General features: G+C 45.8%; 1 protein-coding gene across 1 annotated transcript in view; it reads right to left on the reverse strand.

Annotated features, from left to right (window-relative positions):
* LOC132583582 (semaphorin-6A-like) overlaps positions 1-14,308 on the reverse strand; it is a 44,223-nt gene extending 29,915 nt beyond the window's left edge. Inside the window, exons 1-3 of the mRNA XM_060255205.1 lie at positions 14,145-14,308; positions 4,337-4,397; positions 3,594-3,656 (exon numbers count right to left, since the gene is read on the reverse strand). Coding sequence (XP_060111188.1) covers positions 3,594-3,656; positions 4,337-4,397; positions 14,145-14,308 — 288 coding nt within the window. The remainder of the gene's footprint in view (positions 1-3,593; positions 3,657-4,336; positions 4,398-14,144) is intronic.
* Positions 14,309-23,709: the final 9,401 nt, after the last annotated feature.

The raw sequence follows: 23,709 nt of genomic DNA on the forward strand, positions 1-23,709 counted from the left end.
AGCCTGAGCTTTTCCTCAGTTGGCCCTAAGCAAAAAGGAAATTTTTCGGCTGGGAAGGGTGCCTATCTCCTCAGACCTGGGACAAATTATTAACCCTAAGGGAGAGCTTCTTGCTCCTTTCACTAAATTCTCTTAAAGGCACAGTCAAGAGAAAGAACTAGCAGTATATTTCCAGATGCTCTCTGGCTCCTATGTGCTATTTTTCAGGTGCCTTAAGAATTTGGAGGGGAAGATTTTTAAAACTACTTGCTGACTGCAGGGATGTTTTTCCTGCAACTAAGCAAAAGTTCTTTCTCTCCTCTTGCAAAGAAAGCCATGGTGATCACGTGGGTTGGCCTTCTTAGGGAATGCCTAGTGGAGGGCTGATATTGATCAGCGGATTCCATCTAGGGCTTTTTGCGCTCGATGCTAAGGTCACTTGTGGTAGCTAATCGCGGACCCCGAGACTTGGTTTGGTGCCTAGAGAGCTGGCAGAAGCTGGCTTGTCTGCTGGGTTCCTAATATCGCTTAGCTCGCCCAGCCCAGGACTTGGGTTTTGTGCCTAGAGAGCCGGCAGCGGCTGGCTCGTCTGCTGGGTTCCTAATATCGCTTAGCTCGCCCAGCCTAGGACTTGGGTTCCTCACTGCTCTTCTACGAGGATGCCTGCAACATGCAGCACGGAGCCTCAGGACTTACGTGGGTGCCACAAACTGATCCTATTACCTCCCTGGTCTCAAGGACTTATTGTGTGGGCTTGGGTTTTGGGCTACTCACTGTCCTTTTAAGAAGGTGCCTGCAATGCGCCGCACTGAGCCTCAGGACTTGAGTGAATGCCTAGAAACTGATCCTATTACCGTCCCGGTCTCAAAGATTTGTGTTTCTGTAGAAGATTGGTCCTATTACCATCCTAGTCTCAAGAACTTGTTTTATGTGGTGCCCAGAGCTGATCCGTTAACTGCCCAGCTCTACGGACTTCTACATGTGTGGATGTGTGTGCAGTGTGTGCGCGTTTGTGCACTAAGCTCCAAGTACAGAGAAAAAGGGGAAGGGTTCTCTAGCCGATATTAAACAGTCCTGATCTATCCTGACATTCCCTCCCTGGACAGATGCATTCAGAAAGGCCTCGGGACGCTGGCCGGACTTCACGAGATTTGCCCTTTGTTTTCTAGGCAGGCTCAGTCCTTTTACAAGGTTTCTGACCCTCGAGGTGCAGCTGGCGAATCTGCGCTGAATGATAGAGCGGGAGCATCCCAACCCACAATATAGAAATGCTCTCTAGAGCTGTTCAAACAAGCCAAGAATCACTCATTCATTCATACAACAGCCTAGCTAGCAAGACTTTCTGGATGGTGTAATCCCATGTCTGGCTGTTTGAAGACACGCATGTTGACTCGCGTGTTTTCACACAGTCAGGGTTGCCCAATGCTTTCTCCACCAATATCTGTAAGCCAAAATGCTTTCAAAACAAGGTTGGGGAATTGTCAGTTGGGCACCTGGCTTAATCAGGATCTTTTACCTGCGTATACAGGATTCCACGTCCAGAAATTAATGCTTAAAAATATTAGCGACTTTAATTAAGTAAAACAATTAAAATTTATTCTAGAAAATATAAGCATACATACAAGACAATGTGCTCATGAAACATACATACAGTCCTAGGAAAAAGAGAGATAGAGACAACACTTGGGTAGACAAACAGGGTGATAATTACCGATCATAGTCTTCAAGAAGGCTCCAATGGCGATGAGCGAGGAAATGGGAGAGGGGACCCGAAACCTGGCCTTCGAATCAGGGATGGATCTAGACAGTGGAACTGGGATACTGAGTAGAGTTGGGTCAGAGGTTAAATAGACTACCTTGAGCCCTTAGGAGATGGGAGGCACAGGGGTGGATGACAGGTGGTCAGCTGATACATGACCTCAGAAAAGGGGAGGCTCTGCAGTGACCATAAGGGCTGGACTTCTGCAGTAGCCAGTGGCACCTAATTGGGTGCCCATGACTGACCAATGAAAAAGTTTGGTCCAGGGGTACCTGGTTGGACTTTCAGGTTGCAATGGACCAGGGTGAGGCTCCAAAATGGGGAAAAGAATGGGGGAAATTACTGGGTGGAGGTGTGCTTGAGTTTACCAAACTTATCTAAAAAGGTGACAATAGATGTCCAAATTGCTACCTAAGGTAACACCTGGTTTACACAAAGGAACTTGGCTCTAGCTGAAGATGGTCTTCCTCTTGTTCAGACTTCTTCTTGGCAGCAGTCTTTGTCGTGAGTTCTGTTAGACAAAGTCTTAGGCAGTCTGGCAGGATCCACATCTAAGATAAGCTTGATTGCCTTATGCAGAAGTTGAAGCAGCTGTAGGATATGGAGTCAGGAAAACAAGATGGATTCTGGTGGTGTTAGCCTTTGGTTCATGGAAACAGGCTGGAAACTGTTTGCCTGTACAGTTCATGGTGGCGTGGCTTCTTCCACTGCAGCGGCCAAGACTGGGCACACAAGGAGCAGCTGGAAGCTCATCTGTAGTTCTGGCTAACACCCATCCGGAGATGTAGAATGCTGCTGCAAAGCTGAGGCTTATAGTATCCACATAAGCCTTAGAAACCGTGGGCAAAGTCCACTTCTTAGAGCAGATGTGTGCGAGTCAACACTCCAGGCACCCTGGCAACCATACTGGTGATCATGATGTCCATGTGTATGAAAAGTAGGGAGCTTTTTCTTATAGTACTCTGCTCTAAAGTTGCACCAAAGGATATCACAGAAATAATTTCTGTTCATACAAGTGTATATGAAAGTTGTGTTTCTATCCTGTTTTACACTATTTTAATTTTGTACTGTTATTTTATGCCAAAGAAGGCTGACTTGACTTGACATGCCCGATGTCACATTTCTTCACATTGTACTCCATTATGATCCATAACTGCTCATGGAGGAGTCTTCAGTATGCAGAATAGATCTTTCAGAAGTAGGAGGGTATTATTGTATGCTACTTAAATGAGTAGGAGCTTAGCAGGGTTTTTTTCCTGAGAAAAGTGGGAAGGGAGACCAATTTGATCACTGAAAAAGCTATACATTGGGGTCTTAGACTGTGCATGGACAACAGCTTCATAAGATAGAAACTACAATTAGGAATGGAATTGAGACACCCAGGTGAATCTGATCTCATGAGATCTCAGAAGATTAGCGTGTTCAGTCCTCCTGATTAGTACTTAGATAGGGGACCACTTAGGAAGTCTAGGGTTGCTACAAAGAGGCTGAAAATAGCAAACCATCTCTGTTCATCTCTGGCCTTGAAAATTCTAGAGGGTCACCATAAGTCAGTTGCAGCTTGATGGCATTGTTCACCATCAGTTGGAAAGCCGGTGGGATACAGTCTAATCCTTTCTCCTTTGGGGTGATGAGGTAGATAACAGCATGGTCCATTCCAAATCACAGAGAAAGATCTTAAACAACAGTCAAAAAACTGAACAGGAGGGAGCAGCTGTGAGAGAAATATAATATGTATTGTTTTAACTGTTTGTAGTGCTTTTATGCTGTAAGCCGCCCTGAGTCTGCTTCGACGGGGAGGGTGGGATATAAATCAAATCAAATAAACATAAATTAATTAATTAAAACTCATTACCTCAGTTTTCCCGAAAGACTGACATTTCTCTGCTTGTGCTTCATCGGCTTTCCACAGCAGTCTCTACAAAAATGGCGAGGGGAAATCAATACATTATAGTAAAGAAGTTACTATGTTAGATTCAACCAGCTTTCCTGCCATGTTCCCTTAGACCACCCAAGAAAGTTAAGCTGGTGATCTGAGAAAGCATGGAGAAAAGTCATGTGGGCAGGGGCTGTAGAAAAGCTGAAAATGGAGAAAGAAAGAGAAAATAACTGGCTGGATTCAACCCGTTGTATTTGATTCCAAATACAATAGTCCCCTAGGATCATTGGCTACAAACTTATTGTAAATTTTCTGCACTTTTGCTGTGCAAATCAGCCTGTAGAGTATGTAGATTAAAAATACTCAGAGCTGTGATCTGAAAGGATCGCATTTCCAGTTAATGCCATGAATTGTCTTGGTGGCCTTAAGCAAGACTTTCTCCCTCTCTTTATCCCTCCAGGATAAAACACTGGCCCACCTTAGAAAGCGGTCATAAGGACTGCAATGAAATAATGAGTGAAGCACTTGCAATAGTGAAAGTACTATACAGAGCTATTAGGAAAAGACTTGGCACCTCATTCAAAGTCCCCAATGCTAATATGTGCTGTTCTTTGTAATCACTGAGAGATTATGAATAAGGCTGGAATGTTTTTCCCACCCACCCCATTAATTGATAATTTTCTAGTGTGTTGTCATGAGAATAATAAAACAGAACTTACTCTGGTAAAATGAATTTCATTTTCATGTGCTTTATCCAGTTCTATGGCATAAATGTTGTTCCTATAAACAAAGATGAACAATGAATGTATTGATAAAAAGACTGGGTATCATCAGGCCTCAGATTCAGTGGGAGCTCACAGGAGCACAGCTCCTGAACCTTTCTGAGAGTTCCACCTCCTCCTTCTGAGAGTTCCACTTCCTAGTTCATTGGATAGTATGTGCAACTGCATAACAATCCCTGGATGAGCTCCACCACCTTTTTCTACAAAATGACCCCTAAGTGTCACCAAAATAACATTGTTTGCGATGAATAAATCAATGTGAAACTAGACTCTCGGCTACAGGAAAGTTCCTTGCATCAGATGAAAGATCAGATCTAGCAACATTTTTCACTCAGTCTCATCAGTTCCCCTCCACACGACAACCCAGCCCCCGGTCACATTATTGTTACGTGCAAGCCCCATGATTCTCAGTGTAGCCTTTTTTGATGGTCAAAGAGGGACCCTGCTTGCCTTTCTTAGCATCCCAAAAGCTGGTTAGATGCACTTCATTATATCAATATAGTTCCTGGGAGTTTAAGGGCTCAGATGTTGGAGTCAACAACTAGCAAGTTGAGCTGGTTGTAAACTAGCTGCTGCAATGGTACGAGTTGACACATTGGGTTGGAATCAAACCAGCTTTTCTGCTGGTGAAAATGGTAAGATAGGGTTGCCAATCCCCACTTCGGGCAAACAAAAGCCCTGATAGAATAACTAGGAAACAACAATAACAATAACAACATGTAATGTCAAGCAAATAACAACAAAGTTCTCGTAAAAGGCTTTTATATGATATTTGAAATCACTCCAAAGCTTTGATGAAGTCTGTTTTCTGTGCTCTCAATTCTTGTAATGCTTTCCAGCAGAGTGCTTGTACCATCCCAATATTCAATAAAGTTTATTCCAGTCTTGAGATGTAGTAGAATTCTTGGTAGCTTGCTTCTCAACAATAAATCATGGACCTGAAAAATTAAACCTCTGATGGTATTGTCAAGTAAATGACCATTTCCCAAGTCTTTATCAAAGAGGCATCCTCAAAAGTCTTTCTGACTTCAAAAGGACAGACACGTCTCAAGCACTTCAGTGGAGAAAATTCTATGTTTGTATGAACTTTGTTATTATTTACATTAAATTACTTGTTGTTATTGTTGTTTCATAGTTATTCTGTCACAGCTTTTGTTTGCCCTAATCCCCAGTTGGGGGCAGGGATCCCGTGGTTTGCAGGCCCTCCCCCTACTTCAGGGTTATCACAAAGCCGGGGAGGGGGAGTGTTGAATGTCTGCTGGGCACTCCATTTTTCCTATGGAGGCTCCATAGGATATAATGGATAATCAATTTTAAATTTAATTTAATTTTTAGATTTATATTCCACCCTATACCGCAAGCAGGCTCAGGTCGGCTTACAACAATAAAAACAACAGAGTTAAAAGAATATAATAAAAACAGACATTACTAAACAGGAGCAGTACAGTAAGCAATCTTGCAGACATAGGCAGTAATTGCAAGCGGCTGATTGCTAACCACATAACATAACACCTGATCTGTGATGTATCTTGGGTTCTTGTGGGGGGGCTGTTTGTTGAGGTAGAGATACTGTATTTTCAGCATAACATATGGTGCCTTTCCTCAAAAAACCCCACCAAGTTTGAAAAAGATTGGACCAGGGGGTGCCCCCATCTTCCATTATTTCCAATGAAGGTAAGGTATTTAAAAGGAGAATGGTCCCTTCAAATGTGATGGCCATCTGGAGTTCAATTGTGCTTGTCACAACCTTGCTCCTGGCTCCACCCCCAAAGTCTCCTGGCTCCAAGAGAAGAATTGGGTTAGATAAAGTTAAAAACCTGGCTGGATCTAACCCAGAGATTCAGTTTGAAAAGACTTCATGACTGCAGGGGAAAGTGTCCCTCTCATGTGACACTCATTTTGTTTGCTAGAAGCAAAAAGTAAAGAAACAGAGGAGGAGGGAAAGGGAGTAAAGAAAGACTACTGACTTAGCCGTGATGTAAAGCATTCGGTTCATAATCAAGATTTGCTGGATGTCCATTTTGGTTCTTGGCCGGCGAAAGTTTGCTGCAAGGCCCGTAAATGCCAGAAAATGTTCTCTATCTATGAAAAGAGAAGAGCGGATTGAGGCTCAGTTCAGGCTTCATGAATGCAGACCTCGGATTCAGCAGGAGCTCACAGGAGCACAGCTTCTGAACCTTTCTGAGAGTTCCACCTCCTCCTTCCCACCTTGTCCATTGAATAGTAGGTGCAGCTACATAACAATCCCTGGATGAGTGCCACCACCTTTTTCCCTACAAAATGACCCCTGCACAAACGGTTTCATTTATTGATGAGCACCGATGTGGTTAAGGTCCATGTACCCTCCTGACCTCCTTACAAAGCATTTCTGTGTTGAAGATGCAGACTTAGGTCCGACCAGATTCCCTGCTTGTGGGGAGAACAGGTCCTCTTTGATCACCAAAACATGCTATGCTGGGGTTGTGGGACCTGCTTTGACAAAAACCATGTGTGATGGGACCTGTAGTAAGTGGGGGAACTGGATGAGATTGAGTGAAGAACCTGGTTTGATCCAACCTGGAATTCTTCAACTAATTCCAGTTATTTGTGGCATCTTAATATGGGTATCTTAATATACCACCAGTGCAGCCCCAAGCAAAATTACCCCTTTCCAAGTCCACTGGGCTGAAAAGGATATCACACTGCTCAGAATGGCATGGTAAGGATTGTATTTTCCCCAATAGCTTGGTATTCTGAACATAAATGGGTTAGGAACATAGATGAGTTTATAAAGTTTCTCCCATGTATATGTCATAAATAATAAATTGGATTGGAGCCCAGAAGCACCTTAAAGAATAATAGAATATATTCCAGTAGAAGCTTTTATGAGTCAGAACACACTTCCGTAAGGAAACCACCTGGCCCGATGCACACACATGACAGAAAGGGGGGTGGGTGGGTGGGAAGAAAGATAAGTGTGGAAGTGTTCCTGAGGGGTTTTATTTTGAAACACAATCCAATTCAAAGAGTGATCAGTTCACCCAGAATGGCATTGAGACACTTCCACTGTAAATAGTCAAAATGTCCAAGGCAATGGACTTAGAAGGGTGTAGCTCTGCTTACTGCCAGGCCCATAAACCAGGAGTTAGTAAAATTTTATAATTAAAGACACAAAATATGTCAAAATTCAGAGCAACAAAAAACCATTATAAGAAAGCTCATTTGCATTATACACATATACTACATGTATACAGGTATATGTGTTATAGGTGACATGTTGATTAATAATCTGTAACAGGGCTTTTTTTGTAGCAGGAACTCCCTTGCATATTAGGCTACACCCCTCTGATGTAGCCAATCCTCCAAGAGCTTACAGGGCTCTTCTTACAGGGCCTACCATAAGCTCTTGGAGGATTGGCCATATCAGGGAGGTGTGGCCTAATATGCAAAGGAATTCCTGCTACAAAAAAAGCCCTGATAAGTTTTCTAGCCCAAACACAGGTTGTTGTGAGTCTTTAATTAAGAAATTGCACACATAAGATCTTGCACTAAATATTAGTTATACATCACAGTACCCTGCAGTTTCAGAATAAATTTGCTCATGGTTTCCTCTTGCATTACTGATAACCATTCCCCATCATATCCCGATCTCTCAACCATCTCTTAGAAGTCCATCTTAACCTTCACCTGACATTCCATTCAGATACCTGCTGTTTTAATGTCCAATTGACTCCTCCAACATACTTTCAGTTGAAGATTTGATTTTCTCTTATCAAGTGCCATATATGGTCTGTATAGAGTCACAGTTGGTTCTACAGCCAAAGGCTGCAGACCCCTTCCTAAAGTGAAGAAGAGTTTTATACCCACCCTTCATTGCCTGAAGGAATCTCGAAGCAGCTTACAATTACCTTCCCTTCCTCTCCTCGCAACAGGCACCTTGTGAGCAGTGTTCCCTTTAAGCTGAGTTAGTGTGAGCTAGCTCAGAGTTTTTTAGCCTCCAGCTCACACATTTTTGTATTAGCTCAGGGAAAAGGGCCCCAGAGCAAATTAATTTATGCAGTAACTCACAACTTTAAAGCCAGTAGGTCACTAAGTAGAATTTTAGCTCACAAGACTCCACAGCTTAGAAGGAGTATTGCTGGTGAGGTAGGTGGGGCTGAGAGAACTCTGAGAGGGCTATGACTGACCCAAGGTCACCCAGCTGGCTTCATGTGGAGGAGTGGAGGATCAAACCTGACTCTTCAGATTAGAGTCCTGCCACTCTTAACCACTACTGGCTCTCATTACATCTAATTGCTTAGATGTAGTGTTCAATTCTACAGATGGCAAATGTGCACTTAATACACAGAGAGAAGCATTGATTCTCCCTCCCCCCAAAAAATAATGAATGGAGGAAATGTCTTGACTATGAAAACATATTGTAAACATTACTGAGATAGGTCCAGGGTGTGTACAACTTTAGCCTAGCGATTCGTATAGGTATATGGCTGCTTATAGTTCTGATGCTTCCCAGCTTTGAACTATACTTTTTTTAAATAAGTGAGTGAACAAAGCTCTTTTCATTCATTTTTCAAGGCCTGACCAATATCTAGACTAAAGGAATGTAAGAGAAGTCCTGTTGGATCATGCCAATGGCCCATCTAGTCCAACACTCTGTGCCATGCAGTGGCCAAAACCCAGGTGCCATCTGGAAGTCCACCATTGAGGCCAGATTTATTGAAATATATCTCTGTGTAAAAAAAGGCCTCCTGAATAATTCAATTTTGTTAAATTGTGGAAAGCCAAGAGAATGGAAGCCTTCCTAATCTCATCAGGCAGACCTTTTATAAGGTGAAGGCTACAACAGAAAATGCATACAAATGGACAGTTGTTAACTTGGCTCATTTGCAGGCTGTCACCTGCAGAGCTCTGTGTTCCAATGAGCAAAGCATAGGGAGAGAGGCAGTCCTGAAGATAAGAGGGACCAAGACCATGGAGAGCTTTTCATGTGTATTAAATCCAATCCTTAATTCGTTTGACAGAGGAAAAATATGGATACTGGCCTACTGGGGATCCTGCCCAATGTTTTAATTGCTGTTTTTTTTATACTTTTGTATATATTTACATTTTTATTTTAATTGTTTCAATTATGCATTTTTGTTGTTTTTTAGGGTTATTAAGATTTGATTATATGCTGTATATTTTATTTTGTTAGCTGTCTTGGTGGCCCTTATGATTTCCTTATGAGGGCAGAAAGAGGGTATAAATATTGTACATTTTAAAAAAATAGCATGAAAACATTATAAATATTTGTTTACGCATGTGTGTTTCTGGCTTAGAAGATATAGCAACTATTGCTCTGTGTGTGCACATGCCCACACATGTGCTTGTGTGAGAGGGAATGAATCATTGGACAATTTCCCTGCTATTAATACTCACAGTAATTAATCCTGAGTGGAGTCAAATCTTCTGGGAAAGTAGCCTCAGCAAAATTCCATAGTGTGAAACAGAGTAACAAGATTCTTGACCTCATAGTCATTCAGCCACCAGTCTTAATATCTTCACTCAGCCTTGTGAAACATAAAAGGAAGCATTGTATCAACTGATATTTACCCACCGCAAAGAAAGAAGACTTTAATAACTAACAAGGAACAGCCCTTCAACCATCCAGCATTATAAGAAATTTATTCACTTAAAAGCAGAAAACCAACCCAACAACACATGATGATGAGCACTGGCATGTGGTGGCACACAACATCTTGGCTCTGAGCAGTTTTCAAGATGTCACCAACTACCAGTAAATAAGAAAGAGCTATAGACACTTACTGCTCAGGATCTGATCTGGACTATCAGAACCTGGGGGGGAAAGTGCATGTACAGGGAATGGCTGGATCCAACTCACAGATTCTGTACTGATTTTTTTTAAGTTAACATGGTATTTTTTTTTCTGGAAACTATAGCCATCTCATCCAACATAAAGACCTTAGTTATTCTAGGTTTCGGTTTGTCTGGCATATGTAATTTAGAAGTCACAAAGCAGTACTGAACACACATGGATGAACTGTACACTTTGGGGACAGTTGAAGCTCAATTCTGAAATCCAACAACAATGACAGCCGGCTAGATCTTTCAGAAACAGTACCCACCCTAGCCAGGAACAAATGTCTCTTGGGCAGTATTGTTGACTCCCGTAGCTGTATGTTGAGTGTTAGTCTTCAAGCAACTAGAAAGATCTAATGTGATGCTTTGAATATTTATACCACATTAACCAGAAGAATTAATTTTTCTCCCCATGGCTAACCAAGCATAATCCAAACTAAAGGTTTCACTAAATCACTGGGATGTTTTAGGTGGGAAGGCACATTGTGCATGCTGATCCTCTTCTTATCTTAATTCCCTGTTTCCCACTTGAAATACATAGGGTACAGAAGGAGACCTGATGGTTGTTCCAGATTAAAGTCAATTGCAGGCTTTTAAGGTTCTAAGGCTAATAAGTTTGCTGGGAGTTTCGCCAACTGTGATTCTAAAAATAAATCTAACCAGCCTGATACAATAATAGAATACTATCTAGCATCTTCTTCTCAGGACCAAAACAGATGTGATTATCAAAGTAGCAAATAAATCTTCCTTTAATCCTCAGAAATAGTGGAGGATTCTGAGTTCAATTTAAAATGCCAAGGGGAGGGGGATGAAGGGTTAGATCTCCCCATTCATTCCCATGTATCCAAAGCCACTTTTTGATTAGCCAAAGGAGATCTCTTCTCCCTTGTTAGCAGGCAGGAGAAAATGATGCAATCAGACTCATTATAAGTATCATATCATAAATATGAGTATCATATCATAAACCCACATAAAGAAACAAATGATTAGTATCTGCAATAAAAGGAGTGCTCTGAAACCTTTCATAATAATGACATATTGAAATAAAATAGGAGGTATTTGTCCATACCTACTTCTATTTCATTTGGAAGGTTTTCTTTTTCTTGACAATCTCAAGAGCAGCTCTATAGTGTCAGGGGTGTTGAACAGTTAGTACAGTTCATAGGGCAAGCTCGATTCCTCCACTGTAACTGTGTCTCCTCTTGTTCTACTTGGGTAATATATCAGTCTTTCACACTTTCAAAGTGCATGCTTACATAAAATCCTGAAGCAGATGATGCTATTGCCATCTTAGGTATAAGAATGCATGAAAATACATTTTTTTTTTCAGTAAGTCATTGCCCCCCCAGGCGGAATAATGAGGCAGACAACAAGTTGGGTTAAAAGGGCCACTTTATTAACTTAACGGCAAGGGCAAAACACGGGGACAGGACAAGCCAGGGGTCATCCCAACCACCTCCTTGACCTGAAACTGGGCGAGCCCCCTGAGCCCCGGGTGTGAGCCAAGCAACCGGCTCAGACCCGGCCGGCCCGGCAACTAGATCACCGCTAACCGGAGCTCCGCCATCCCCACCGGCAGCAGCCTGGGATGCGGACGCTCACCACGTGCCGGGATCCAACAGACTCCCTGGAGCCAACCTTGGGCCGTACAGCTTGCGGTTCCCCAGGAAGTCATGCACCAAATGGCACGATGCTACGGGAGCTCACCGATCCCCAAAACATAATGCCAACCACAAACTGCCAGTGACCAAACTATAAAAAACGGCACCGCCATTCCAATTGCCAGCACCAAACATCAGCAGTCCAGGTTAGGCAAAAACACCCCCGGACAGGCCAATCATCCGAGGGCGAAAAATTCCTACCCGCCCCCCCCCCCAAAAAAAGGCGACCAGCCTGTGCCTGGACTGCATGAAGGGCGGGCGGGCGGGCCGAGAGCGATTTCTTGCTGCGTGCTAGGGGGCGTGGGCAGCCTCTTAAGGCTGCCCATCGCCACCTCCCCTTAGGATAACCCATTGCCTCTGATCCGCGCGGGGAGGCAATGGGCGGCCCCCAGCCTCAGCAGTCTATGGACTGCTCGGCTGGGAAGGGGCCGAATTGCCCCCCCAGGCGGAATAACGAGGCAGACAACAAGTTGGGTTAAAAGGGCCACTTTATTAACTTAACGGCAAGGGCAAAACACGGGGACAGGACAAGCCAGGGGTCATCCCGACCACCTCCTTGACCTGAAACTGGGCGAGCCCCCTGAGCCCCGGGTGTGAGCCAAGCAACCGGCTCAGACCCGGCCGGCCCGGCAACTAGATCACCGCTAACCGGAGCTCCGCCATCCCCACCAGCAGCAGCCTGGGATGCGGACGCTCACCACGTGCCGGGATCCAACAGACTCCCTGGAGCCAACCTTGGGCCGTACAGCTTGCGGTTCCCCAGGAAGTCATGCACCAAATGGCGCGATGCTACGGGAGCTCACCGATCCCCAAAACATAATGCCAACCACAAACTGCCAAGGACAGCGCCAAGCCTCTGCTTAGGCCGCTGTACCCCCAAACATAAAACCTAACCAGCCCCTGCCGCAAGTCGGTTAAAAACAACTCGTTGCCCTTTTGTGATAAAATGCACCCCATCCGCAGAAATAATCCCGTCCAGCTGGATAGAATCGAAGAATGGGGGACGTAATTAGCAAGCCCGCTACCCAGGGCCTTACGCCATGCGTGGTTGGCCTTATTCCGGCGCGCTCCAAACCCTCAGGCCCCGTGCGGTCCGCCAACTCGGCACGGCAGCACGGCTGGCCACAGGATAAGGACGCCTGGCCGACGTTTCTTGATCAGAACCAAGTACGACTGGGCCTGAATCGAAAGGTGCCCAGCCCATGATCAGACCGAATCGTTCCCAACCATATGAATTACAGAATCTGCAGTGGGGGGGGGCCAACCAGCCCTAAACAACACAGGCAGGAGCCCAGGCCACCTCCAACCATGGCGGCCTTGCAGGTGAGCACAGCTGCGTAGCTCAGGCCCAGCTGTGAACCGATCGGCATCCACCGTGCCTGGTGTGCCGCCCAAGGACAATGCTGTGGCCACATAAGGATCCTCCTCCTCTCATCGCCAGCCACAGCCCCTAAAAGAGAAAACTATTAGAACTGGGAACAGTAAATACCTGGCACCAACAACGGTTCACTACGACAGAAAGAAGACAAAACCTGCCTTAATACCACAAAGGCCTAATATACGCTCGATAGGCCCCTGATTTTTTGCCACCCGACCCGACGGATATCATCTCCCCCATACCCAAGCGCTGCGGCTGAGGAAGCCGCTCGCCAGGTGGCGCGCATCCTCCCAATGAGGGTAACAACCCAACCACTGCCTAAGGACCCTCAGACGGATGGGGCTGGGGCCCTTCTGGAGGGTGTTGCCTAGTACCACCACCGGTCCCCTTATTAGGCCGCCTCTGTTTTAATCTGGTGCATTCCGTGGAAGCATGAGGGCCTGCGCAAATCGGGCACTCATGTCTATATTTACAGGCCTTCCTGGAGCAGGAACCTTGGGAGGTGAACTCCCAGCACAGCAGCCGAGGCTGAACTGACTGCCCCCCGGGTGCGCAGGCCACAGAAAAGGTTGCTCCAGTTGACTTCTGCACCAAATGCCCGCTGTCGGATCGCTCCCCAACATTCGGTTTTGCGGGCGCCATGAGCTGCAGCCAAAGCTGCTGGTTAATCTGATTCCACTGAAGGAAAGGATTAACTGCCGCACGCATGCGGAACTGCTCGTCATACTGGAGCCAAGCCCCTCCAGCAAAATCATTATAGGCCCGGTATATTATATCACAATACTGGAACATTGGGGCGGCTCGCCATGGTTGGGCCCTAGCGATGACGCCCGCATAAATAAGAAAACCAGGGAGCCAATTCGCCCACGTTCGATCAACTTTACGACGCTTGAGTTTCTCTTTATCCTTCTCGTCAAGCTCGTCCTTTGATTTTTTCTCAAGTTCTCTGTATAATAGGCTGAATACATCCACGTATTCACCTCTCAGAATTTTTTCCCTGGTTGCTGCTGTGAGATGGTCACCCAGGGGCATGGCAGGATCCCCAAAGGGGACAGCATGGAAGTCCAAAGAACCGTAAGGAACTGGTGGGTGGGGTGGAAAACCCCAACTTGTACCATACTGCCCAGACCAAGGTAAAGAAGCCGAGGCTTGCTGCCATCCCCATGGGAATACACACACAGCCGGGCCCTGTCCGCCTGACCCGAGGCTACCGCCATAAGCACCGCTCCCAGGCGCCGCACTCCATGGAAAACCAGGACTATCAGGTGTGGGCACTGCAGTAGAAGTGCTCGCCTGCGGCATAGAACAAGGGCCCACCATTCTCCCCAATAGTGGCCCGGCCCCTAAGTAGTTGGCACCTATGCCTTGAGCTCCTCCCACAGGACCCGAGGCGGGAGCTACATTAGGCCCCCATGGGCCCCATGGCCATACTACTCCCTGCTGTGGCACGGGGAACTTACCATCCCCAGCAGACGGCACAACCGCCACCGCATCAGGCTGCTCGGACTGCTCCTCCTCCTGGGGCACTCCTTCCTGTGGCGCACGACCGCTTCCTTCAGCTCCCTGTAAAACAGAAAGACGAGCCAGCACCTCCTTCTGAAAAGAGATGGTGGCAGCTCTGCCGCATCCTAATAAGCCTGTGGCCCTCCTGGAAGGGCCCGCCAGGCCCCTAGCCTCCTCCAAGGCTGCCAACTGAGCCATAATGGCCTGCCTAGTCTGAGCTTCATCGCCCTCCTCCTGCGGGGGCGCTTCAGGGGTTGGCCGCTTGGCAGGGCGCTTGGCCGGCTGCTTTCCTTTTTTATTCCCTTGCCCCTTTTTGGGAGCCATTTTCTTTCTTTTTTTTTTTTTTTACTGCCCTGCACAAGCCTTACTGGCTACAATGGCACAGGGAATTGTGGGGGGGTGGAGGTAGCCTAAACTACAGCCAACCAACAGCTGAGCCCACCGTCCTATGTACTACACAACACAATACCCACCCCGGGCTGAAACAATCACCCTTAACAGGCCCGCAAAAGGCCCTCCAAAACAAGAGTGGGGGGGGGGGGTTTGGCAATCAATAAGCGGCCCTTAATGTGCCGCGCCGCCGCCCCCAGCCCAACTGCGCCGCCTGATTTGCCTGGCACACGCCCCTCGACAAACGACCCCCACAGGAGGGAAGGAGAGGGTGAAGCTTGAGCGCCAAGCGGCTCTCTACCGAAGCCGCACCACAAACGGGGGCCGCGGGCTCGCCTCAAACACGAGGGAACGAGGGAAGGGAGGGACAGGGCCCGAAGAACAACCTCGCCCGGGACTCCCTCCGCCCCGCAGAAGCCGCCGACGCCGGCACACAGCGCCGCGCCGCGAACGGGGGCCGGGGCTCGCAACGAGCACAAAAGAGCGAGGGAAGGGAGGGTCGGGGCCCGAGCACGACCTCGCCCGGGACTCCCTCCGCCCCGCAGAAGCCGCCGACGCCGGCAGACAGAACACGCCGCTCTCCGCCGTCCAGGCAGGCTCCCGACTCCAAAGCGTGCAAAGCACGCCGACGACGCCTCGCTCTCAACGGCCCTCAGTCAGCCGGTAGGTGACTGATCCAGCCGAGAGCGATTTCTTGCTGCGTGCTAGGGGGCGTGGGCAGCCTCTTAAGGCTGCCCATCGCCACCTCCCCTTAGGATAACCCATTGCCTCTGATCCGCGCGGGGAGGCAATGGGCGGCCCCCAGCCTCAGCAGTCTATGGACTGCTCGGCTGGGAAGGGGCCGAATTAGTCAATACAACCCAGTATTTCTACAGTGGGTTGAACCCAGCAGTTTTGTGTCTGTGTGTGTGTGTATGTGAAATTGCAGCCAGCTTCCCTCATTATATTGCCCATCCCACATGACTTTTGTCATTGACTGTCCACCCAGCTCACTGTCTGGAGCTGTGAGAACCATAGGATGACAGGTTGCTGGATCCCACAAGGAAAACCTATGTAGTCTCCCCTATCACCTGAAGATGAAGTTCTGGATTCTGAAGAACTGCATGGTGATGTCCACTGGAAACTACTGAATAGGCCCACTCCTTGAATCCCTCAGTGCAAGATCCCTCACCCCCAAGGGATCCTCATACTCAGGAAGATGGACACACAGGCTGGCTTTTCTGTAAATGGATTCGGCCCCATGCTGATCCTGACACAACAGCTGGGCTTCCCATTGTCTGGCTCCCACCAATGCTCCTACAACTGCAGCCAACCCTGTATGCTATTCCTAAGATCACTCAGCCAAATATCCATTCCTAGCAAGATAGCAGATCCTAGGCTCCCCATGTCCTCCAGGCACTTGCCCAGCCTGTTGGTCATTTTCCCCCTCAGCACATCAACCCACTCTAGGCAGATGGCCCCACACTAAGAGTTGTAGGTTGTTTAAACAAAATGCATGAGCCTGCTTCGGCAGGGAGGGCGGAATATAAATCAAATAAATAAATAAATAAATGATCCAGAACTTCATCTTCATTCCTTCTCAAGATGAACAGTTTGTGAGCCATTCATCTGTATGAATTGTCAAACCAGTAAGATTAATTCATGGACCCATTGCTTTTCTTTTCTTTTCTATATATATATATATATATATATATATATATATGGATCATATTTTACTATCAAGTTAAGGCCTGCATTTGCCTGCTGACATTTCTCTCACAGCCAGGATCTGACCTACTAAAAAGCATTAAGCATCTTTACCCTAGGTGGTTGCCTCCCTGCAGTCTTTCCTCCCTAAGGCAACCATTAATTCTAACTCATTCTTTGTATGTTTTGTACTTGGAACATTAAGTTAAGGCAAGAGGAGAGACAATGTACACTGTGTAGCATCCCACCTGAAACATTCCCAGAATACTGAAGACCTCTGTTTTGGCCTATGTATAGAACTGTTGCTAAGAGGTTTGATACTTCATTTGGCATGATCCAAGAATATTACTATCATTTATGAATGTGTCACTTCCCACAGCCAGGGGCAGCTCTAAGGCAAACAGCGCCCTACACAGGTGCCTCCCCCAGGCATCCTGCCCCTGCACGGCATCCCGCCTGCCCCCCCCCGGCGCTCTGTTCACCTGCCCACCACTGCTAAAAGTGGCAGCGCTCCACTCACTCACTCCCCCCTGCTCGCCACGGCTAAAAGGAAACTCTGTTGGCTTTGCAGCCCAAGCCTGAGTGTTTTGTTAAGAGACAAAATGTACAGGCGCAAGCTGCAAAGCCAGCAGAGCTTCCTTTTAGCTGCGGCGAGCAGCGGAAAGAGAGCGAGCAGCGGCAGGTAGGCAAGCAGAGTGCCAGGGGCATCAGGGGCGGTGCCGGGGGGCGGTGGGCAGTGGCGGCGGCCTGGGGGGGGCTACTGGTGGCTTTGGCAGCAGCAGTGGGAGGGAGGCAAGCTAAGTGCTTGCCTGGGGCACTGGAGGGGGGTGAGAACCCAATTTGTGCCCTAGGCAACTGCTTAGCTTGCTTAGTGGCCGAGCCGGACCTGCCCACAGCAAGGACCCATGAAAGCCCACTTCCTTTTCTGCTGTGACCTAGAAGTATGATGAAAATGAAGCTTCCTGGTAGAAGAAGCTCCTGGTAGAAGAAACTCAAACATGCCATGAATGTAAAGTACTGTGTTAGAAAAACCCCAAGAGAAGCATATCCTTTTCAAAAAAACCGATCATTTTTCTTCTGAAGGTGACTGAACTTAACTGTCCTGACTTTCTTCCCTGTCAGTATTCTATATACATCTTCTCAAGTCTGACTCATCATACATTAATGCTCATACAGCAAAACAAGTCTGGATGAATATGGAGACACCCCTAAATTCACCTCTCCAGAGCGTGGTTATAACACATTGCTCTGCTTTGTATTTTGCGCACAGTGTTTTCTTAATCACAATTTACAAGCCACCCATTAGGATGTAGTAAGCAAATAAGCAGGTCCTGCACTGCAAGATACATAGGGATTCACACACATGCACAAATGTAGATTGGCCAACACCCTCCCTTGTTTGAGGTCCTTGAAATAAATGAAGGTGGATCAGTGCTGTTGGCCCTCTACTGCTCTGCAGCACTCTGAGCCAGGTGGCCGATGCAGGACTGGCATTCATTCTCTGTGTGCAGAGCCCTAAAACAATTTGTTTGATTCATTTACTTTTTATTTTTTTTTCTAGTTATGTCTTAGATTAATAGCCCCCTGAAGGAAGGGCAACGGCCTGGCCAATCTTGTCCTGACTTCATCTTTAGACTCAGAAGGCAGCATTAAGCCCTTGGAATGTTCTGCCCTTTCACCTCCTTCCTGGAATCCACATTTGAGGAAAAACTTAGGTAAACATCGGTCGTCTCATTCTGCATGTTGTTAGTAAATGATTGTGTAAAGAATAATGTATATAAATAAAGCAATGCAGCCACTGACAGTCAGAAGAGCAGCACAAACTGGACAGACTGGTGCGAGAACATCAACCCTGAGTCGTGTGACATTCCTACAAGTGGCGCAGCGAACAAGGACCCCTCTCATCAATGCCTGGCATAGGCCCCTTGAGTGCACTCCACATCATTCTAAATGACCCCTTCATTGGTGAGTATGGGAGGACAGTTCTCGCAAACCCAGAGCAAACATTTGGAGGAGCTGCGGTTCCTCATTCAGAAATATGGTGGGTCCGTGACTTCTGGGCAACTTAAGACTCTCTTACAAGAGATCAGTAAACAGTGTCCCTGGTACCCGGAGGGAGTTTCTCTTAAACTTCAAGACTGGGAAAAGATAGGGAAGACCCTTCATACAGAGCCTTGAGCTTATGTTGAACTGCTTCAAGCCTGGCATAAATGCAGGTATGCAGTAGAGAAATTTATGCCCATTTCTAACACAAGCCAGCTCTCCAAAGATTGTCCCCTAAAATGCACTGGTGTCCAATGCCCCCTGCCCCTCCTCTTCCTTCTCCTCCTCCTCCACCAACAGATTCACCCATGGGCCCACTATCTAACGCCTCGGGGACACATGGTCTGTGAAGTTTTGGAGAAGGAACTTGATCAGGCTAAATTGGAAAATGTCCCAGAATTGGCAGAAATGTTGTCTATTTTCCCTGAATATTTGACAGGGGAAGAGTTGCCTGACTTTTATCAGTATGCCCAGTAATATCTGCACAGAATGAGAACAGGCAACAGGTTGTTAACTGTACTGTGTTGCTGCACTCTGTTTTGAGTGAAATTCAAAAGGCTATCAGAGACATGGGCATAAGGGGAACCAATGTGCAAAGTCTTTTAGAAGGACTCTCTAATGGATACACTGTGATTTCTCAAGATTGGAAAAATATGGTGGGGATAATGTTAACTCCTGGACAGTATGTGATATGGGACAGTGAATATCATAATTTGGCTGATGTTCAAGGGAGTGGCTCCAATGGGACTTATACTGTTGAACAAATATATGGATCTGGACAGTTCAGTACTATTGAAGCACAAGCTGTGCTCCCTTTTGCAACTATCTGTCAAAAGCCATGAGAGCTCTATTTAGTCCTTATCAATTGTCTTCAGGCAGCAATCAGAAGACAGGGTGATAATCCTGATGCAGCAGGAGAATTGATGATGAAGTTGGCCAAGGAAAATGCTAATTTGGATTCAGAAAGAGCCCCGTGGTGCAGAGTGTTAAAGTTGCAGTATTGTAGTCTTGAGCTCTGCTTATGGCCTGAGTTCGATCCTGGCGGAAGCTAGGTTCAGGTAGGTGCCTCAAGGTTACTCAGCCTTCTATCCTTCCTAGGTGTCAGACACTGGAAAATTACTCTGAGAAATGTTTAGCTTAGTTAACTGAAATGAAATGCTTAGCTTAACTGACTCCATTTTCTAGCCTCTGTTACTAACCATGGGAAGAGACCTTGCATATCAAAGTAGAAGCATAGTTGTTACTAACATTGGTGTGAATTCCTGTCCCTGGAACTAACAAAAGCAACTGAAGATAAAATGCCTCCGGGGAAGGCGGTTTGGCCATCCCTGTGAGATCAAGGACCACTCGGAGATAAGAGAAAGTGACTGTGTGAAATGTATCACTTTAGGCTTAGAATGCATGGGAATGTAGGATTGTTTAGAAACCTTTGATGTGCAATTCCTTAAAGTAATGCCTCGCCTGCAAAATTGTATCAGTTCCAATCTTTCCACGCTCAGAAACTATGAACTCTCAAATAAAGCCTTAAACTTTGTATCGAATGGAGTCTGGTTGATTTGAAGTTCCATTGTCTGATGCTAGGATTGGTAAAATGAGTACCCAGTTTGCTGGGGGGAAGTATAAAAGACTCACTTCATTTTGCAACAGCGCTCAGTGCAACAAGCTGAAGCTGCTGTTAGAACAATGGCTTTTCAGCTCTATTTACAAAGGTCTTTCAACTTAACAGTTGACACCTTATACGCATTAAATTTGATTCATCAACTTCCTGGTGCATGTATCACTCTCCAAATTGACTCTAATTTGATTGGCTATATTTTTAATCTTGCAATTTTTAAATTTGGCTGTGAGTTAACTTTTTTCATTGCTCACATTCGAAGCCATTCTAATCTTCCTGGCTTGATTGCTCAGGGCGATGCATGCTGATAAGGCTTAAAAAGTGTTACCTCTGTATTTACTAATCCCTCTCTCAGTCATAGCTATTTTCACCAGAATGCCAAAGCATTTGTCAAACAGTTCGCATTGCCTTTTGATCAAGCCAGTGGCCCATCCAGTCCAGCACTCTGTGTCATACAGTGACCAATATATGTGTCCATTTGGTGTAGTGGTTAAGTGTGTGGACTCTTATCTGGGAGAGCCAGGTTTGATTCCCAACTCCTCCCCTTGTAACTGCTGGAATGGCTTTGGGTCAGTCATAGCTCTGGCAGAGGTTGTCCTTGAAAGGGCAGCTGCTGTGAGAATCCTCTCAGCCCCACCCACCTCACAGGGTGTCTGTTGTGAGGGAGGGAGATAAAGGAGATTGTGAGCCACTCTGAGACTCTCGAGTGGAGGGCGGAATATAAATCCAATGTCTTCTTCTATGCATACACACATACACACACACATATATATACTGTGGCTAATAGTAACTGATGGACCTCTGCTCCATATTTTTATCCAGTCTCCTCTTGGGGCTGGCTATGTTTGTAGCTGCCACCACCTCCTGTAGCAGTGAATTTCACATGTTAATCACCCTTTGGGTGAATTACTTCCTTTTATCTGTTTTAACCTGACTGCTAAGCAATTTCATTGAATGCCCACAAGTTTTTGTCTTGTGAGAAAGGGAGAAAAATACTTCTTTCTCTACTTTCTCCATTCCATGCATAATCTTGTAAACCTCTATCATGTCACCCCGCAGTCAATGTTTCTCCAAGCCAAAGATCCCCAAGTATTTTAACCTTTCTTCATAGAGAAAATGTTCCCTAACCAACTTTGGCGAATGGATGTTACCCATATAGCTTCCTTGAAACCCTGGTACTGTGTTCATGTTTGTGTAGACACATACTCTGGATATCTTTGGGCTGCCGCTCACTGTGGTGAAGCCACAAAACATGTCATGGCTCACCTTATTTCTGTCTTTGCGATAATGGGTCATCTGCAACTGTTTGAAAACTGATAAGCCTCAGCATATAGTTTTTCTGAATTTGTTGATTTTTGTGCACAATGGAACATTCAAATCTAGCATGGCATTCCATATAATTCCACAGGTCAAGCTATTGTGGAACATGCTAATCAAACATTGAAAACCACTCTTCAAAAACAATTAAAAGGAGTTAAAATGAAGGTTCCTACCCAAATGCAGGTTCAGGAACAATCGAATTTGGTCTTATTATCTTGGCATGGTCCAGTTCCCCTTGTTAACTAGGGGTGCCGGCATGCTGCTGTGTTCTCTCTTATAGGTCCTTTGTGGGTGCCGGCTAAGTGTGTTCATCCTGCTCATGGCGTGGCATCAGGGCCTCCCAAATCCAATTCCCAATTTCAATCTCAGCCTCAAAAGGAAGATGGTGAAATCCACACACCCAGACAGCTCGTGATGTCACATGGGGGGATGCAAAGTGTCTAACTAATCCAGCTCAACAAACGTTGGAATAGGCTGGACAAGAGCCATCTCCAGAGAATTTGGTGTCTGCTGTTTTTGCAACTCACAATGAACAAACTTTGTTGTTTGTGTTTATGTATTTTGTCTCCTGTCAAGGCTATTAGTTTTGGAAATCATCTTCTGTTTAATATTTGGGAACGCTTAGCTAACATTAACAGTGTTTAACATTTTTGTCTGACACAATACACTGATTTACATATGTTATTAGGAGTCTAATTCCTGTTTGCAAGGCTCCAGGAACTGATACAGCTCTTGGTAAATGTTTAAATGAATCCCAGATCTCTTATGCACCTTTACCCAATTAGGGCTTTCCCACCATAAGCCATTGCATGGTTGCCTGCAAACAGGTGCCCCTTTGTGGAAATGTAATGCAACAATTAATGTAACCTGTAATTATGGCTATATTCCTCTACCACCTGCTTGGTTTTTCTCTTGCTTCCATTGAACTTTTAGTTATATTCCTGCTAATATATCTATTTTCTGTATGTTGTTTAAGTCACCTTGCTGTAGTGTTGCCTCAAAGATCCTGGCTTATGGAACCCTCTGCCTCATGCATTAGCAGAAAAACTGTCCCCTTAGACTCTACCTGTGATTCTTCTGATACGGCATTATTATCTCAAGCTAAATATGTGTCCCTTGCTGCTTCACTCATTGGGGTGCCAGCCTTAGCTGTTATTAATCACAGAACATTAAGTAAAATTGCTTGCAGCTTAGCAAAAACTATTAATTCTACCTCCATCACCTTGGACACTTTGAATGCTGAACAAATGGAGCTGCGACATGCTGTTTTAGACAACCATGCAGCTATAGACTATCTGCTCCTTCTTCACCACCAAGGATGTGAGTCATTGCAGAATATGTGCTGCTTCAATATCACTGACAATTCTCAAAGAGTAAACCATCAGCTCAATAAGCCACGGTCCTGGCTGCCTAAGGGTGGTTGGGCACTTTGTGTCAGTGGGGTTTGGAAATGTTAGGACTAGCTGTATCGGTGCGTTGCTTTGTACAATGCTTGCCTTCCTTATGTGTCTTGTGTACAAGAATGTGTAAACTGTCAAGAGAAGAATATACCTTGCAAGTCAATCATGCATATGTATTAGCGAAGCAACTGGAACAATACGCTCCTTTAATACTATCGATTCCAGAGAGTGATAGTGAGGGGTCAGAATGTTTTTAACGAATTTGCTGATGGGCTTTTAAAATAAAAACAAAAAAGAGTGAGATGAAGGAAGGGCAATGGCCTGGCCAACCTTGTCCTGACTTCATCTTTAGACTCAGAAGGCAGCATTAAGCCTTCATGTACTTTGCCCTAAGCAAGAATGCTGAGGGCCTTGGAATGTTCTGCCCTTTCACCTCCTTCCTGGAATCCACATTTGAGGAAAAGCTTAGGTAAACA

The sequence above is a fragment of the Heteronotia binoei genome, chromosome 15 (assembly GCF_032191835.1).
Source record: "Heteronotia binoei isolate CCM8104 ecotype False Entrance Well chromosome 15, APGP_CSIRO_Hbin_v1, whole genome shotgun sequence".
In the NCBI taxonomy this organism is placed as follows: Eukaryota; Metazoa; Chordata; class Lepidosauria; order Squamata; family Gekkonidae; genus Heteronotia; species Heteronotia binoei.